This window comes from Marmota monax, unplaced genomic scaffold (genome assembly GCF_021218885.2).
Source record: "Marmota monax isolate L192 unplaced genomic scaffold, Marmota_monax_Labrador192_F-V1.1 WCK01_AAM20220418_F8-fsc00081, whole genome shotgun sequence".
Lineage (NCBI taxonomy): Eukaryota > Metazoa > Chordata > Mammalia > Rodentia > Sciuridae > Marmota > Marmota monax.
The window spans coordinates 2,310,126-2,322,971 of record NW_026695234.1 but is presented as its reverse complement, the minus strand read 5'-3'; the positions used below and the strand labels follow the sequence as shown (position 1 = coordinate 2,322,971).

The window sequence follows — 12,846 nt, the reverse complement described above, 5'->3', positions numbered from 1 at the left end:
ACAATATCATAACTGTTGCAGTGTTGGGAGATGCAGAAGTCAAGTACTGAATTTCAGTGTTCTTACTTGTCCTAACCTAGCTCCTGATGCCACAATAAATGTGGCTTTTCCTGGTGACTTTTTCTTTTTTCCCTCAAATCTGTGTAAATTCTGAGTACATATTTGTTAAAAGGCTGGCCCTGGCTACCCCAAAGACATCAAAGAACAGAGTCAGACTTTGGAACTCAGAATATTATGGAGGGTCACAGTCACTCTGTAGTCAGCCTTCTGTACCCGTAGGTTCCATATCATGGTTCAACCAAAGGCAGATTGAAAATATTCGAAAAACAAATTGTCTACACTGAACATGTACAGGTGTTTTCTTTTGTCATTTTTCCCTAAACAATACTGTATATCAACATTTACATTGTAATAGCTATTACAACTAATCTAGTGATGACTTTGAGTGTATAGGAAGACGTGTGTAGACTGTAGGCAAACATTACACCATTTTGTATAAGGGATATGGTATCCACAAGGGCCCTAGAACCAGGCCCCTAAAGATGAGGGATACCTGTACTTGGGTTACATTGTCTGCCATTGAACTATGAAGAATGAAGAATACCAAGTTTCTGATTACCACTCTGATTTTTTTTTGTCCTAGTTCTATGCAATTGCAGTTAAAGATCTGATAAGAAAGACTGATAGGAGCTACAAAGTAAAATCCCGCAACAGTACCATGGAGTACACCCTTAACAAGTTGGAACCTGGAGGGAAATACCATGTCATTGTCCAGCTGGGGAACATGAGCAAAGATTCCAGCATAAAAATCACCACAGGTAAGTAGAAGAGAGATCAGAGGCCTTCCTGCCCAGCAGAATGCCCATGGTGCTGGACCACCTGTCAGGAGCTGTCCATCAGGAATTGCCCACCGCATGCAAACACTGCTCTTCGGTGTCCACGCTGCAGCAGAATAGCAGATATGGGCTGCAGTGAGATAGCCAGGGCACAGGGGTCTGGGGAGTGGCTCTTGTTTTCCATGTTCTCCACATTCTAAAAATCTCCTCTCTCCTAGCTTGTTTTGACATTAGTAGTGGAGAAGAGGAGGAAAGCACAAGAGAGTTAGGAAATATAACTGAATATTTACCACTCAGGCTGAACATTGCATCTGAGGACCTACCCTGATGTCACAGGGGTTCATTGATGCAGTCTGACATGGAAATGGAGGGAGACCAACACCCCGGGAAGTAAATTAGAGGGTAGTCAGTCTCATGTTCAGAAAGCAGACGATAAGCGCAGCTACTTAGACAACATCAGACAGTATCAGGAGTACTAGTAGCGGAGGCTCAGCCCCATTTGGGCTGTGGTGTGAGCAGGGGCCCTGGGTCTGCTCAGCTGCCATTCAAAGGAGCTGCAGAATCCCTTTCCTGTTCCATCCCTCCCCTTCCCTTCCACCCCCTGCCCCATCTTGTTTTTGTCCATCCTTATGTCTGAGAGCTATTAAATTAGATTCTGTCCAAGCTTCTTGGCTAAAATTGTTCTATCCACAGCAAACAAGATGCCAATTGAAGGTATCTACCATGTGCTAGCTAGGCTCTATGCTAGGCAGGTATGTGTTTTTTCCTTCCTTAACCCAGGCCTCTGAGGCTAGTGTTATTTAATCTCTCTTTAACAACAGGAAAATGGAGGTTTGAATATATGTCTACTAACTGCATCCTATCACATCTTTAATTTTCAGTTTCATTATCAGCACCTGATGCCTTAAAAATCATAACAGAAAATGATCACGTTCTTCTGTTTTGGAAAAGTCTAGCTTTAAAGGAAAAGCATTTTAATGAAAGCAGGGTAAGTTCCTCCCTTATTCACAATGACTTTGGAAATGTAATTGAAATGGTATTTTAGAGAAGAGCTTGTTAACAGCATGCTGGTGTAGAAAGTTTAAAAAAATGGGGGGGGGAGGGAAGAAAGAATAGGGCATCAACGTGAACTTGAGAATTAAAGGACCATTTCTATGGGATTGCTAATTAGCAAAATGTTTATACTGCACATTAAAGATGAGAGTCTCTACATAAGCACTTTTCAGTCTTGTACTTGTCTTCCCCAGAAGAAAGGGAAATGGGCTGGAGCCCTTGTTGTGCTTCCTGAAGCTGGGCCAGGGCTCAGCATTGGAACCAAGAGCCCACCTGCCCCAGTCACTCTGAGGCCTGGGGCTGTGGCCATGCTGCCATCATGGCACATCCTCACTTCCTTTCCAAAGGAAATAGAGGAAGTAGGAAATACTTGAATCTACTCTGTTGACTTATGAAAAACACCTTTTGCTTTGTTTTGTTTTGTCATTGGCAACCAATGCTGCATCCCCATCAGAAGTTAGGGAAAGGAGAGCAGGACCTGGGCGATTTCAACCTGGTAGTGGACAGTCTTGAGTGGATCTAGGTTGGCTTCCCTGACTACAAAGCATGAGCTCAACAGGGACTCAACACAGCTGTGGCTCCCTGGAGGAACAGGGTAGGCCAAGGGCCCAAGGGGCCTCAGCAGTCAGAGTGCACTGCCACAAGCAAAGCTCAAGTCAAACTTGAAAATCCTCATCACTCTGTGAGAGTTTCCCAGCTACGACATGTAAATGGTAATATCCTTAGATACTAAGAATGTTGTTGGATCAATTCAAAATAAATGTTCCCATTTTGAAAAAGGTATAGTTAAGGAAGTAAAAAATTCCAGCAGCAGTAAGCCAGAGGAGAAAGGTTTAACCTCACTGAGAGTCCAAACAACAAGGATGAGGCACTTGTATGTTAAATCAGCAAAGACCCCGGGGGAAGAGTGTCATCAACGTGGGTGATAGTAGGAACAAAGCACTCAGAGAATATATATTGGTTCACCCTCCTGGAAGGTCCTTTGGTAATATGTATCAAAAACATTGAAAGTGTTCGTGCTTCTTGATCCAGCAATTCTTCCAGGAGTTTTCTCTTAGGAAGCAATGTGCGTAAAAATTTATGTGCATTATTAATAATAGAAGAAACAACTCCCAACAGAAGAGAACTATTGAAATAAAGTTCAGGTTGTTGATGTTTGTGTAATTTAAATTATTTTCTTTATGTTATTGTGTGTTTTGCAGATGTCCTAGACTGAATATATGTTAGATAGTCAATATAAATTGCTAGTTTATAGAAATAACTACAGGGATGGGATGCCAGGCAGGTGCCAAGAAGCCCAGTTTGGCCTCCATTTGCCATTAGGTGATGCTGCCTGGGGATGGCAGAAGCCCAGCTTTTAGGTTGGGGTTGCATGCAGGTCAGTGTTCCATTCCTAGAGGGAGGGTCCTGGCATCAGCATAGCTTGCCCTTTCCCCTTCTCTCTGGCTTGGAGTTAGGAGACTAGACAGGTCAATGTAATGTGAATAAGAAATCACTGATTACACAGTGGTCCCCTACGAGGATAGAGATAATGGATGGAATCATTTTTGAGGCACTGGAAATGGATGTTTGTAGCTTTGACACTGAAATCACTAGAGAAGTCCAGTAGTCAGCCTGAAGCCATCCAGCATCCTGGGTCAGCACTATCAGAGGGTGACTTCCCTCACAGGAATTCAGGCAGGAGTCTTCCGACACAGTCCAGAAGATTATCCCATCCCCTTCTCCCATGCACAGGTGCCTATGCCTTCTGAAATGTTATTATCACAGCCAAGATGGTCAGAGCTGGTATCAGCTTAGGAAGAGCTAGAAAGAAAGGAAGCAAGCTGGCAGTGGCCTTCCTAAGTACTGCACTAAGGAGAAACGTGCTGTCCTTTCTGATTGTAAATTCCCTTGTCTTACCTATTGCTGGAGGCCACGCTGAGGGTGATCTAGTATGAGTCAAATCCCATACTACGAACTGTGGCTGAAGAGTCCAGGTTCTTTGTGGTGTTGAATATTGCTTGAGACAAGTGACTGCTGATCAGAACTTTGAGTGTATATATGCTGAAATAGCTTTCCTTTGGCCACACTTTTCACTTTTAGTCTTCAGTTCCCAAGTGGGTGCCATCGCTAGTTGAAATGCTGGGATGAGAAAATTCCTGTTTTTTGAATGCAGTGTCTCCATGGTAATGTCTTTAAAAAAAAAAAAAAATCTAGTGAGAAACTCAAAGTGCTTTAGCATCTATAAAAGCTGCAGTAAGGGGCTCAGACATGGTTGGAACCAGTAGTAGAAGCTGTTGGGTTCCTTATTTGACTTCCTGAGCAGTCTTGTGTGTGTTTGTTTTCAGGGCTACGAGATACATATGTTTGATAGTGCCATGAATCTCACAGCTTACCTTGGGAATACTACTGACAATTTCTTTAAAATTTCCAACCTGAAGATGGGTCATAATTATACTTTCACTGTCCAAGCACGATGTCTTTTTGGCAGCCAGATCTGTGGGGAGCCTGCTGTCCTACTGTATGATGAGCTGGGGTCTGGTAAGTTGCCCTGCACCCAGTTTCTGCTGTCCCTTCTGGGGAAAGAGGAAGGATGTGGAATAGTCCAATGAACATGTGTCTATTTCTAAAGACACTTGAAATGTTCTCTTAGCTCAGAGGAAAGTCATTTAGGTCTCGATTTCATGAGGTACAGATTTAGTTAACAAATTCTGAGCCAGGCATGGAATGAAGCTGAGTTTACAAGGTGACCATATTCTGAATGCAAAGTATGAGAAAGGAAACATTTTGTTTTAAATGGAGGTGTAATGTGAGAAACATCAGCTTAGCAAGAGTTTTGTTGTTCATTTTTGCAGGATTTCTCAGAGCCTCTAACATGCTAACACACCCTGTGATCCTGCAAGTCAGTAGTTCTTCTCCTCAGTGTGAAGAAATTGACCATCTAGCCCTCCGGTCATCTGAGTTGTCAGACTCAGATCTGGATCCCAATTTGGGCCTACGCTATGTCTTAGGGAACTCATAGATACCAGTGCTGGGCCATGCTCATGGTTTACCCAAAGTCTGTTTGCACCGGCGTAGCTTGGCCAGGATTTTAACAAACATTTTGCCACTGGTCTTTTTAGTTACATTCACTCCCAGCCAAGAACTAACCAGGGCTCAAGCCAAAATCTTGTGTTAACTTGTTAAGTGTTCCAGCACATAATATTTCCTGGGTATGATCATGCAGAATACTCATCCTCCTAAAAGAGGGAGCCCTGCTTTCCACCTTCCTCCGGTGAATCATGGTGAATCAGAGGCTCTGAGAAGGTCCCACAAAAAACAGACAGCAGAACTCTTGTTAACCTCCTGTTTCCTTACTAGCGCCCAGTTTTCAAGTGAAACTAGCTAGCAACCTGTGCAGTATACTCCAGGAAAACCTGTTGTGAGGACTGGACCAGCTGCCTCTGAAACGAGGACCATCTGGAGGTCTCACTCCTGATGCCTCCACTGAGCTCCAGTCTTTTCTTATTTACCACTGCACAGCTGGGATGGCCTAGGACACATTAAATAAGAGTTTGACAGTATTTTTTCTAAAGTTTTTTTTTAAAAGAAAATAAATGAGAGAATTTTAAATAAAGGCATGAATATTAAATTGCTGGATTAGGTTTAGCAGAGATGACTGATCTCTGGGCCATCTTTGTGAGTATCCTGCCAGGCTGAATCCCTGGGTAGAAGATCCCTTGCCTGGGCCACCTCCCACTACACTGGAGAATAACCCCCAAGCCTATGGAAACCTAGACCAGAAAAGTCCACAGTGCCTCCTTGGCTAAAAATGGACTCTTAAGCTCCATTTTCTTGCCTCAGGTTCAGACTGGCCCTGCTCCCTTAGGGGCTTTTGACATGAACAGTTTACCCCCTTTCAAGATGGCGGCCCCTTCCCCAACAAGGGTGTTGGAGAGGGATGGCTTGCCCCTGAGCCCCAGTGGTATGATTGTATCTGTAAATCATAATAAGACTGCATTTCTATAAGACCAGGGAAGTGGCCTCTTTGTTAGGTTATAAACATCTAAATGGCTTTGCAGAGAACTTTAAAAAATGTTAAAGGTGTATGGAAAGGTGATCTCCCTAATTTTTTTTTTTTTTTTTTTTACTTAAGTTTAAAAAAAAAAAAAACCTTGTAAAACTTCACGAGCTGTTAAGTCAGTATTGTAGTAAAGGAATCTCGTTTGTATCACTTAATGGAGCTTCAGGTAATTGCAGTTCAGAGTGACTTTGGTGCCAAGTAGGGGGAAATAATTGCAATCTCGTTAATTAGTGGTCTGATTTCACATCCTCTTATGTAAGGCGAGCAAGTGGTCTTAAGTAATAATGCTAATGAAATCAATGTTGATACCCCAACAAAGGTCTCCCTTCCAAGAGATTATCTAAATAACCAACAAGGCAGTGATTAGGAGGCTAATGTAATTACCGCATTAGCATGTGCAAGGCCCATGGTCTGTCACTCAGGGCGAGTGGTTGGGAAACATTCAGGCCTCATGCACGTGCAGGAACGCGTCACAGCAGACAGGTGATTGGGTAGCTGTGCTGAACTTCTAGCTTTTTTGGTAGGTGGGGCCTTGCAGAGCCACCTGGTGCATTCTCCTACCCTCAGGAAGGAGGCTCATGGTTGGGAATTTTGCCTCTGCAGGGGGAGATACAGCAGCCATTCAGGCTACCAGATCTACTGATGTTGCTGCCGTGGTGGTTCCCATCCTGTTCCTGATACTGCTGAGCCTGGGGGTCGGCTTTGCCATCCTGTACACAAAGCATCGGAGGTTACAGAGCAGCTTCACTGCTTTTGCCAACAGCCACTACAGCTCGAGGCTGGGTTCAGCAATCTTCTCCTCGGGGGATGATCTGGGTAAGTGGCAGGGCCACTGATCCGATTGGGAAGTACCTGCCTCCAGCTTACCTTTTGACATGAGAGGAGTTGTTCAGTAGCTAGTGATTCCCTGCGTAGGGTTAAACCATTTGGAACTCATGGCTTGTACCTTGCTCCGAAATTAAAGTATTGTGTTCTGTTTACTAGTGTATTTTGACCTGAAATAGGGAAGAACTGGTAGGAGCGTGCCTTATGTAGGAAGGCCATGGGCTTTAGACGCCCTGCTTATGGGAAATTCTCAAGAATGTCCATCTGATTCGTCTTGTTCTTCCCAGACCTGAGGTCAGACTGGTACATGCAGTGATTTTGAATTGTGTGGGTGCCTGGGCTGGAGAGCCTGGTGAAGACAAAAGTAGTGCTTCCCCAGTCGGTTTCTATCAGAAGATGCCCTTTAGTGCGACTCTTTCCCCTTCCAGTTGCTAGTGCAGCCTTATCAGCCATTCTTACTTTATGTTGTGATAACATGTATTGTGGGGGAAGGAAGGAGATCGTTTCGTCCCTCCTTAAAACCTTTGCACGCTGCTCTTCTTGAACACTAGGAGAACTTGTAAACCACTTTATATAAGAAAGTGGGTATTTTATTTAGCACCTCAACTCAGGCTGCTAAATGTGAGTTTGCATACTTACTTTTCCTATAAACCAGTTATGATTATTTTTCTTTGTTATAAAGACATTTATGTATTTCCTCTCACTGATCATATGAGATGAGCCCTGCTCACTTCTCAGCTGCCTTCCTTGCTTAATCAGTAAGGAATGGGTGGCTTCTTTGCTTGCCGCTGTTGGGGACAAAAAGACTCACCCTGTTACCGAGCCATGCAGTCCCCACTAACTGTGGATCAGCACTTAGTTGCACAGGCTCGTACCAGGAATGTCAGAGGGACAGCCATTAGTCTGGTAAGTAGGCAATGAGATTCTTCTTCCTTCAAGTTTGACTTGCTTTATTTGTCTAATAAGTTAAAGCTACCGCTAAAATACGCTTGGTCACCTATTGATAGGGATGATGACCTAAGAGCAGCAGAGAGGAGCCGAGTTTAGGACTGATGGTTGTGAGTGGCCAGCGATGCTGTGGGTTTAGCTGGGGGTGGATAAGGTGAGGGTGGGCAGAGCAGTGGCTCATGGGCTCAGGTCCTGTGTGATGGAACTCACAAAGCCTGACTGTTTTGTCTTTAGGGGAGGACGATGAAGATGCTCCTATGATTACTGGATTTTCAGACGACGTCCCCATGGTGATAGCCTGAAACAGCTTTCCTCACTAGAAACCAAATGGTGTAAATATTTTATTTGATAAAGATAGCTGATGGTTTATTTTAAAAGATGCACTTTGAGTTGCAATATGTTATTTTTATATGGGCCCCAAACAACAACAAAAAAAAAAAAAAAAAAAAGGAAAGAAAGGAATGAATAAACTTTGTAGGGATCAACTGTGAACTTCAAGTCAGGTTGATTTTAGTAACCAAATTGCTTTGATTTGACATTAATGTAGTCTTACACGGCTGTGCTTGCTGGGCATGCTTCTAAGTCTGTGAGATTATTTTGGTTCAATAAATTGGCCGTTCTTATTATTTTTCTAAGACACAGAAATGTATTTAATAAAAAGTTCAAGAGAGAGTGATGGGTGGAATCCCTTCTCCTTGAGAGTGTGTTCAAATTTTACATTTTGTTTGGATTTAGTTTATGTGTAAGTGTTTGGGTGTCTTATGGGGGAAGGTTCTTTTATGTTATTTGTTAATTTATTGGGACTCTATATAAGGCCAGGCTTTAGTGGTCATCTGATACCACGTACTATAAGCCCCTCGCCTAGAGTGTTGGGGGGTAGAGAACAGAAGATTTTGTTGCCATTCCGAAAGAATCCATTTTTATTCACTTGTGTGTCATGTAATGGTCTTTGGCAGAAGAGAGCTCTGAGTCATTGCTAGATTTCAGTTAGGCAGAGCTGCAGCTGGGGAAGCCCTGCAAGCCATAGGTGTTGATATTAACCCTGGCATTTTACTGTATATGCCTCTGAACAAGGTGTAGCTCCAAAAGTTACCAGATAATAGCACTGCTTTCTAATACACTGGGATCGTTGTCATTGTGAAAAATAAACTCTGGTTGTGGGAGAGAGTTCTAGATCTGTGCCATGATAGATAACACTGGCAAAAAATAGTATGTGATTTCTGCATTTTCAATTTTTGTTTTTACTTGCCACTAAAGAAGCTCAAATGTAAAATTTTATATTTGGTTTGAGGTGGCCACTGAATTGTCCTCAACAAAACATACTGAAGTGTGCAGTTATTTTGAATTGGGTCAGTGCCTTTTTCTCTTTTTTCTTTTCATCCACCTCGCTTGCCTGTGCCCTCACCCATTCTACAGAGAAAGCGCTCAACATGCTCACAGCGATGGAGGCGATCTAACCACTCCCTCCAGTACACAGTAGCAGCAGTACTGGGCTTTGTTCATTTATTCTCCCTAGAAGATAAGCTATGCTTTCATCCTTCTGCCATTAAAATGCCACCCCTGTATTCAAATCATGGTCGTTTGAAAGTTACGTGGATCCGTTGTGGACTGCTGCCTGTCTTTAGACTTGGTGTTGTGGGCACCAATGTCTAGCATTACTGTGACTTTTACTGTATGAACAACCTCACTGCAGAATTTCCTCCCAGCTGAGAAGCAGCAAGCTCTGGGAATATTCCAAAGTCACGCCGATGACTATGTGTCCTTTATATGCAAGCTTTGTGAAGCCCCATCTCCCCTTCAATGCAATGTGTCACCTTCTCCCAGGTGTTTTGTTTGGTTTTTCTTTTTAACCAAAAGTATCATTCTTGGGTAGTAATAGAGTTTCATTCTGTCTAGGGATTGTTTGGAAAACAGAGAGCCAATTAAATTTTTTCGTTGTAAACATTTCTATCTTAGGTGGGGAGTATTTTGACCCGTAGACGTCAGGGTAGGCTTGTAGTTCCTGTTATGGAATGGTGGTGATGATGGGCCTTCCTCTGACTTATTTTCCTTCACTCCCCCTTTTTGATTTTTTTTTTTTTCTCTTCCAGACTGAATTTTTTTTTTTGGCTTTGTCTTGTCTTGCTTTGGAGCTTTTAAGCTCCAAGCCCTACCACCTCTGCTTTAATAAACTCTTTAAAATGAACAGTATGGTGGGAGGCAAGTCATTTAATTGAACCACTAGAAAGTCTATTTTGTTCTTCTGCCAACTTTTGGTGGCATTTATAAAAAGCCCATGTAAAAGGCTCTGAGATACTGTTTTCAGTGATTCCACAGGCAAGCCTTTTTACAGAGCATACGTCTCCAGTTGGCAACTCCAGACATTTCAAGCATCCAGTTCTGGTCACCAGTGCCTCCCCATGCCTAGTGCACAGTCCTGTACAGGCGGCCATCACCCCTCTCCTTGGAAGACGCCACTGTGCTGTTTGAAAACAAGCAGCCTTTTAGGGCTAGAGTATTTTATATAAACAGAAGAGCTAAGGTCCTGAAGACTTAAGCTAGATAGATGCAGCTAAGTGTAAATCATATATTTTTATGAACTTTTGAAGCACACATTCCTGTTTCCCTCCACATAGCTTTGTGGGGGTTTTGATGTATCTATGCCATCTGCAAGATTCCAGAGGTTGGAGTGACAGTAGGAAATGAAACAGCCTTTGAAAGTGAAGCTGGATAACTTCACCTTTTGGAGATAACTCTTCACGGTGACCACTGGACCCTCTGGTTACTTGCAAAAAGGGGGTTTTATACTGTGTGGGAGATGCCCATTTAGAATTCCCAGTGCACAGGGAAAGAATTTTATTCTGTCCCAGAATACCAGGAAAGTCAGGTGCTTGCATCCCTGAAGGGGAATTGTACATGAGTTCTCTCTGGAAGCTGATTTTGCTCTTTTCTGCATTGAACACACCTGGAGCTTTGTGAGACATGGATCCATGTGGATGAAATGACATAGTTCCAGAGTGAGGCCATGTCCGAGCAGACGGGTTTCCAGAAAGAGGAGAAGTAACTACTGGGAACCCTGGTGACCTAGGTAGATAGTTGTGCTGCTGGGGAGCTGGCTGGAACCTCTGGAACCTTTTAGAAGAGTGGCTCCTAGGATTTCATCTCTGGTAGTATCACTAGGGATATTTGTGGAATGGACTGGGGCAGGAGACACATAGCTGCATGATCTCTCCTGACCATCATGTGTGGTCACATACTCACCAGTTTAGGGAATGTAACCCTTCTGAAAACACTGGGCATTTGGAAGGAGCTGGGGAGAGCAATGGAATGGTGAGCCCTTTATAGATGAACTCCCATTTCTCCCTAGAGAATCCTGCTTTCAGATACCCACCCAGAGGTCACTTCATCTAATAAGATTGGGTCTCCTGCACTTTCCTAAGAGCCAAAACCCATTCTGTTAGGTTTGGTTGTTCCCTCCCCCACTAAGGGGGTCAGGGTGAATTCCCTAGAATTCTCTCCCTTAAACAAGAGACTGGGGATGGGGGTGGTTCCCATAGAGAAGAGAGCCAGAGATATAACCAAACTGAATGCCACCCCCCAGAGTGATTTTAGGAATTGACTCTAAAACTCTGCAGAATCTTCACTTGTGTTGAGATTGTATCTTGACATTCCTATTATGTTATTTTTCTTAACTGGAGTGTGTGCTGCCTTTCAGGTAAAATTTTTGTGTAATAAAAGCCAGTACATTAAGTTTATATAGACTACTTTCTATGCAAGACTGAGATATGGAATAGATAGCACGATGTGCGAACTCTTGGGTCCATGGACAGGATGTCAGCTTTTGGAAGAAGTCACCACCACTGAGCATGGGTTGAGGGAGGATAGGTTGTGCATATGTTTCTTCCCACTAATTTTGAGCAGCCATATTATGAATTTAATCATCAGAGCCAAGTAATAACCCAAGAATGGTATTAGTTTCATGTGTAATAGCTCAAATGGAATAAGCATGAATGCTGAAGCGGAACATGATCCTCAGATATTCCATGTCACTTCTCATTTAAGGACTCTTGTAAAGAATTATTAGAAACTTTAGGCAAAGTAAAAAAGTATTTGCAGCAAAATAAAGGCCTATTCTGCTCTTATTTAAAGTGAAGCACTGTATACTCTTTCCTCTCCAAAGCAAAATTAGGTATTTATAATTTCAATTGCCTTGGTAAGTTTCCAAATCATTGATTTCTGCTGAAGATTTTACTATATTGTTGCACAATTTTAAGATAATTTTTGTCTCAATGTCAACTTTTTTCACTGAATAAAAATTTAACTGGGTCAAAAAACGCCTACTTGAAAATCCACTCTATGTGCGTCTGGAGTTGCTCTTTTGAGTGCAATAAAGATGACTAACGTGGTCTCCGAACACCATCGATTTGTTTGTCCCTTTTAAGAGGTGTGTATGTCATAGATGAGAGAACACTAAGACCTGGAATCATTTTGGTATTAACCACCTGGTCTCAGATGTTGGATCCTTGAAGAACATGGTGTCTTCATATTAGCTGGAGTAGAAAGATGTCATGTGGCTGCTCTGTAGTAAGTGAAGTTCTTCCGTAGGGGCGGTGGCTCTCTTAGAGCTGTAACTACATCTAAGAGACAATTTGCTAAGAGGGCAATTTTCAAATCTAAGATAAGAAAGCACAGCAGTGCAGAGGAGCTGGGTGCCTAGGAACACTTTCATGGGTTTTCCATAAACAATGAGGCCGTGTGCAAAAGAATGTCAAGTGAACCTCTAAGTCAAGATGGGAGCTGACTGGGTTGGGAGGGAAGGTTCTTTTGTTTTTGTTTTTAATTTTGACAACTCTGGCATGTTGCTTTTGTTCAGATATTGAACCAAAATGAAATTCTGGTGTATTATTCAGTTTCATGGATGAGGGAAAAGAGGCTGAGAGAGGTTGAAGTCATTTACTGAGGGGAATCCAGAGTGAATGGCAAAGCCAACCTTCAGTCCCAGGTATTTCTGACCCTACATCCCGTTCTGTGTTGCTTTGTCACACTAACCTCATGCCATCATTCAATATCGGAACAAACACATTCAGTCCAACATGTTGCTGCCAAGGGAGACCTTCCACCTGGGTGAATTGACCTGGTCACAGCCTTACCTTAGGTTTTCAG

At 42.9% G+C, this 12,846-nt stretch overlaps 1 protein-coding gene across 3 annotated transcripts in view; it reads left to right on the top strand.

Moving 5' to 3' along the window:
• The window catches only part of Sorl1 (sortilin related receptor 1), a 162,637-nt gene extending 150,620 nt beyond the window's left edge, over nt 1-12,017 (top strand). For all 3 annotated transcript variants that reach the window (XM_046438730.2, XM_046438729.2, XM_058577154.1), the window contains 5 exons: nt 644-818; nt 1,718-1,824; nt 4,217-4,409; nt 6,535-6,747; nt 7,939-12,017. In XM_046438730.2, coding sequence (XP_046294686.1) covers nt 644-818; nt 1,718-1,824; nt 4,217-4,409; nt 6,535-6,747; nt 7,939-8,006 — 756 coding nt within the window. In that variant the 3' untranslated portion in view covers nt 8,007-12,017. The remainder of the gene's footprint in view (nt 1-643; nt 819-1,717; nt 1,825-4,216; nt 4,410-6,534; nt 6,748-7,938) is intronic.
• The last annotated feature ends 829 nt before the right edge of the window (nt 12,018-12,846 follow it).